Here is a 6,000-nt window from a genome sequence, read left to right on the forward strand (position 1 = left end):
AAAAAACCCCGCAAAATCGCCCGTGGGGAAAGAGGTTAAGTTTGTGGGTGTAACATGGAAAAAAAAGTAGAAAACTTAACAGGGTATGAATACTTTTTCAGGGTACTTTATGAATGATTGTGGCTTTTAAGCATAAAAAGTTCAAATATGGAGCATACTAGTATTTAGGCATTTACCGTATATTCATATTTGATTAATGCCTGTTGTTCTTTTCAGCCTGCCCGCTGGCATATTGACCTGCAGCCGTGGGCTGATTCATCACATTCTCTTGAAGAGGAAGCAAGGCGATTCCTACACTATATCACAAATTCCCAGGTAAACAGAAAAAAAACCATTCGATATTTACCATTGAGATCTATTAAACACTCCATGAAGTTTATGCTGCAGAGGAAAGAAGCACAGTGGACAGGAGATTTCTATAAATCTGTAGCGCCCCTGAGCCCCTCAGGGCACTACTAGATACTGCATCCTCACCAGGATGCAGGGCCTGCCTCCAGGGACCTGTAACACCAGTGCCAGTAACGCTTACACACACCAAAATCCCAGTTCCCACTCCACCCAGGGTTAATTAGCTAGTCAGACACAAAGGGGATGGCCACCTAGAGGGTGTAGCCAGTCCAGGGTACTAGACAACCTGGTGGGAGGGGACAAAAAGCAGTCAAGTCGAGAGGAGTCAAGAGTAGAGAGGGAAGTGGAAAGACGTGCCTAGAGCTGGGTCGTGTAACAGTGACCTGGTGGCACAGGAGAGTGGTCGCCAGGGTAGGTACACCCGAGTAACACTGGGACCAGAGCTCCGATGGGGCACAAGGCCCTAGGTCAGGCGTCAGCTTCACACGGCCTGGAAATTACCTGCTCAGTGAGGGGACCTTCACGGACCTCACTGACCGACAGATCCGGGGGCACCAGCAGTAAAGCAAGGATCAGGGTTCGGGACACGGACCGGCCCTACCGGGTCCACACTGCCCGCCGTATAAATGAGGAGACTGCCAAAACAAGGACAGTCGGGCCCCAAATCAGCTCCAAGCTACGGGGACCCAACCACACTGAGGGTGTCGGGGACAGAGCAACCGAGTCATCAAGCTGGCAGTGGAAGTACAGGGACCTGAACCAGCTGTCCAAGGGTCGACAGTGAGTAAAGAACTGTTAAACTGCAAATTCCGGTGTGGCCTCCCTTCTTAGGCGAAAGTCTCCACCATACATCCCCTGGGCTCAGCCCTACCTGCGGAGGGCTTACCACCATAGCTGCCATTACCACCATCCCTAGGGGTAACCAACTCCGCAGCAGTGGTTCCATAATCTTAACCACAACCTGCAGGTGGCGTCACACTAATGACTTTCATCTCCCCTGTAAATACTCCCCATTAAAAAGCCCCCAGGGCACGGGACCGGGCAACAGCCACCAAAGTGACATTTCCCAGTTATAAAGCGCCCGGGACCGAGTACCCCATAGTCCTGGGCGATAACAAATCCATCCACTATGCTTGTACTGCACAACACAGCTTTCTGGACACAGCAAAAACACTCTGTATCCAAAAGGCTGCAAACCCTGATTGTGGGCACACACTCTAAGAATTTTTTTACTTTTCAAAGTACATTATATCTCTTTTTTTGCCCCATTTTGCTTGAGAAAAACAATATATATATAATATAAATTACCATCACCTTCACATTCTGTCCTGTGGTTCCTCAACATGCATGATGGGGTGGACTTCACAGCTATTATATTAATATTGTGCAAAGTAATATTTGAAAGTAATTTTGACTTAAATATGTACTGTAGCATTGGTTGATGCAGACGTTAAACATAACAACGTTCTACATAATACAATCTATCATCAAATACTTTAAAATGGGATATTTACAGCTTGTGATGTATACAAAAGTGACTCTTCAGTTTTATATTCATAGCTGTATGGAAAAGAATGATTGGATATTTTTCCCCTATAGATCTCTTGTTCTCGATTGATGACAAATGGACTGACTGATAATTATCTAGACTCCATGAAGCCCTGGAAAGTCTGCCTGGATAATAAATTCAGTTTAGCACACCAGATCAGAAGTAAGCAATGTCGTGTCTACTCCTTGGGGTAAGATATTTAATTCACCAAATGTTTAAACATTACAATAACTTAAGGATTGTAATATTTTAGTTGATTGTGATTTTGAACTCGTGTGAGATTACATGGGTAAGTAATATAACAGTAGTGAGGTTGTTAGCGTGTCAATTTTGACAATTATATACTTTTGACAAATAAATATAAGATGTGAATTTGAAAATAAAAAATCATATTATGCCCTCATGCCCATATACCTGACACGTGAGAATGTCTGCAAGTGGTTTACTTTATGGGGCGCATTCATAACATTTTGCAACAAAGCTTAATATTTTGGAAAAATAAAGAGAAAAAACTGCATTAAAAAAAAATCATGTTTGTGTCTTAAAGAGGACCAACCACCAGAATTTTTATATATAAATTAAAGCCAGTGCTATGCTGGCGTTATCATGCTGATTCTAAACATACCTTTAGTTTTGAGATCGGATGTTTACTTTCTGAAATATAGGCAAGTAAAATTTGTGAAATACTCTGTTACTTGATTGATAAGTGCTGCAGAATATCTAATAGGTGAGTCAGGTTTTGCTAGTTATTCCTGCCCCTGTCTGCCTGCCTGTCCTTCCTTCCCCCTTTCCTTCCTCACTCCTTCCTCTCCCTGTATTAACAGAGACAGGGGAGGAAGGACAGGCAGGCAGACAGGGACGGGAGTGACTAGCAAAACACAACCCACCTATTAGATATTCTGCATCACTTATCAATCAAGTAAGGGCGCTTTCACACTTCTGTTCAGCGCAATCCGCCACTATGGAGAATAGCTCAATCCTATAACGCACTGCGCTATTCTCCATACACTTGTATTGACGATGCACCGTAACGCAAGTGTCTGCGTTGCATCCGCTGGACGACGCTGAGTATTTTGACGTAGCGTCGGGTGGAGGGAACGCTGCATGTAGCGTTTTTTGGGTCGTTAAAATAACGCACCTTGACGGATTCTGTTAGAATTCGCAAAGGTGTCTAATGATTGTCTATGGGGGCGGATTCCGCCGCAATGCACTAAGCGGCGGAATCCGCTGACGGATTCCATCACGTTCTACTGCGCATGCTCAGCATGTCCAGCAAAACGATCTAAATCGTTTAAAATCACTCCTGGTCTCTCTCCCCCCTCCCACCGCCTCTCTCACACTCACCGATCACGGGCGCACCGCTGCATAGCTGTCACACTGCTCTGGCGGCTTCTCCTAGTTTTGAAAATGCCGGCCGCTCATTATTCCATCTCGTATTCCCTGCTTCCCCCACCGACCGGCGCCTATGATTGGTTGCAGTCAGACATGCCCCCACGCTGAGTGACAGCTGTCTCACTGCAACCAATCACAGCCGCCGGTGGGTGAGTCTATATCGTGCAGTACAATAAATAAATAAATAATTGAAAAAAAAACAGCGTGCGTTCCCACCTAATTTTGATACCAGCCAAGATAAAGCCACATGGCTGAAGGCTGGTATTCTCAGGATCGGAAGCCCCACTTTATGGGGAGCCCCAGCCTAAAAATATCAGCCAGCAGCCGCCCTGAATTGCTGCATCCATTAGATGCAACAGTCCCGGGACTCTACCCGGCTCATCCCGAATTGCCCTGGTGTGGTGGCAATTGGGGTAATAAGGAGTTAATGGCGGCCCATAGCTGCCACTTAAGCGGGCTCTACACACACACAGCAACATCACTAGCAATGTCGCTGGTGAAAGCACCCGCCCCCGTTGGTTGTGCGTCATGGGCAAGTCGCTGCCCGTGGTGCACAACATCGCTTACACCCGTCACACTATACTTACTTGCCTAGCAACGTCACTGTGGCCGGCAAACCGCCTCCTTTCTAAGGGGGAGGTTCGTTCGGCGTCACAGCGGTGTCACTAAGCGGCCGCCCAATAGAAGCGGAGGGGCGGAGATGACGGGCCGAACATCCCGCCCACCTCCTTCCTTCCTCATTGCGGGCAGCCGCAGGTACGGTGTTGTTCCTCATTCCTGCGGTGTCACACATAGTGATGTGTGCTGCTGCAGGAACGACGAACAACCTGTGTCCTGCAACAGCAACGATAATCGGGATAGGAACGACTGGTCAGCGATCAACGATTTGGTAAGTAGTTTTGAACGTTAACGGTCGTTCCTGCGTTTCACATGCAACGACGTCGCTAACGATTCCGGATGTGCGTCACGAATTCCGTGACCCCAATGACATCTTGTTAGCGATGTTGTTGCATGTAAAGCCCGCTTAAGTCCTAGGTTAATCTTGGCAGGCGTCTGAGACACATTCCATGATTAACCTGTAAGTGAAAATAAATAAACACACACCCAAAAAAATACTTTTTTTGGAATAAAAGACAAAAAAACACCCTCTTTCACCACTTTATTAAAATCCCCAAATACCCCTCCAGGTTTGGCGTAATCCACGAGGTCCCGCGACGCATCCAGCTCTGCTACATGAAGCTGACAGGAGCGGAAGTAGAACACCACCGCTCCAGTGAGCTCCACGCATATATGTAGGTTATAAGACTTATCTGTTTGATCTATAACTGAATTTTTGTATGTTCCGATATACTGTAGGAACTGTACACTGATAAGAGAGCTACAGGCACCTTACACAGATTGTTAACCAAATTGATATACAATTTCTGTACTGTATATTTATATGATTGTCTAATGTATAAGGTTTTGGTGTGTTGGGGAATGATGCCTTTGGCTTTTTAAATGTTTTTAATCAGTGTTCCTATGTATGCTCTTTACTCCCAGTGTGGAGAGATGTGTTTTCTGTTTTTGTAATAAGGGTGATCTATATTTCTAAGAATTCAGTTTTCTGGTGATCCCTGTAAAGTATACTCTTCTTCCTTTTTATATATTGTCTCGTTAGCTATGTTGTTGATTGTAAAGCCCGCTTAAGTCCTAGGTTAATCCTGACAGGCGTCTGAGACACATTTCATGATTAACCTGTAAGTGAAAGTAAATAAACACATACACCCGAAAAAAAATATTTGGAATAATAGACAAATAAACACCCTCTTTCACCACTTTATTAAAATCCCCAAATAGCCCTCCAGGTTCGGCGTAATCCACGAGGTCCCGCGACGCATCCAGCTCTGCTACATGAAGCTGACAAGAGCGGAAGTAGAACACCGCCGCTCCTGTGAGCTCCACACAGAAACTGAAGGGAGTCGCGCTGTGAGTGGGGACGTCACTGAGGTAATGCCTGTATGTGTGCGGTGATGATGGGTGCGGTAGTTCCGGGGTGTGTGCGGTGAAGATAGGGGCGGTAGTGCCGGGGTGTGTGCGGTGATGATGGGTGCGCTAGTGCCAGGGTGTGTGCGGTGATGATGGGTGCGCTAGTGCCAGGGTGTCTGGGGTGATGATGGGTACAGTAGTGTCGGGGCGTGTGCCGTGCTGATGGGTGCAGTAGTGCCGTGGTGTGTGCAGTGGTGATGGGGGGCTGTAGTGCCGGGGTGTGTGATGATGATGATGAGTGCAGTAGTGGCGGGGTGTGCGGTGATGAGTGCGGTAGTGCCTGCGTGTGCGGTGATGATGGGGGCTCTCTCTCGTGGCTAGAAAACTTAACGCAATGCGTTATTTCACAGCAATCTGTTGCCTTTATTATTACACTATTTGCAAGGCATTCGTCACATGCGTCACACAACGCATTGTGACGGATGCCGCACAACGCAAGTGTGAAAGCGCCCTAACAGTGTATTTCACAAACTTTATTATCTGAAATATAGGCAAGTATACATCTGATCTCACAACAAAAAGTATGTTAAGAATCAGCGTGATAGCGCCAGTATGGCACTAGCTTTAGTTTATATACGAAAATCCTGATTGTTGGTCCTCTTTAAGTGCTGGGTATATTCCTAATTGGATCCTGCTTGGAGGTTCAGCCACACTGCCAAGTGTTTATGCCTGCCAGATAGACA

At 46.4% G+C, this 6,000-nt stretch overlaps 1 protein-coding gene across 3 annotated transcripts in view; it reads left to right on the forward strand.

The window, feature by feature from the left end:
• The window catches only part of METTL24 (methyltransferase like 24), a 96,357-nt gene that overhangs the window by 40,237 nt on the left and 50,120 nt on the right, over positions 1 to 6,000 (forward strand). For 2 of the 3 annotated variants that reach the window (XM_075340052.1, XM_075340053.1), the window contains 2 exons: positions 217 to 315; positions 1,948 to 2,087. In XM_075340052.1, the coding sequence (XP_075196167.1) occupies positions 217 to 315; positions 1,948 to 2,087 (239 nt within the window). Of the gene's footprint in view, positions 1 to 216; positions 316 to 1,947; positions 2,088 to 6,000 lie in introns of those variants that run through there. The other variant, XM_075340054.1, reaches the window with a different exon arrangement.

Source organism: Anomaloglossus baeobatrachus, chromosome 3 (genome assembly GCF_048569485.1).
Source record: "Anomaloglossus baeobatrachus isolate aAnoBae1 chromosome 3, aAnoBae1.hap1, whole genome shotgun sequence".
In the NCBI taxonomy this organism is placed as follows: domain Eukaryota; kingdom Metazoa; phylum Chordata; class Amphibia; order Anura; family Aromobatidae; genus Anomaloglossus; species Anomaloglossus baeobatrachus.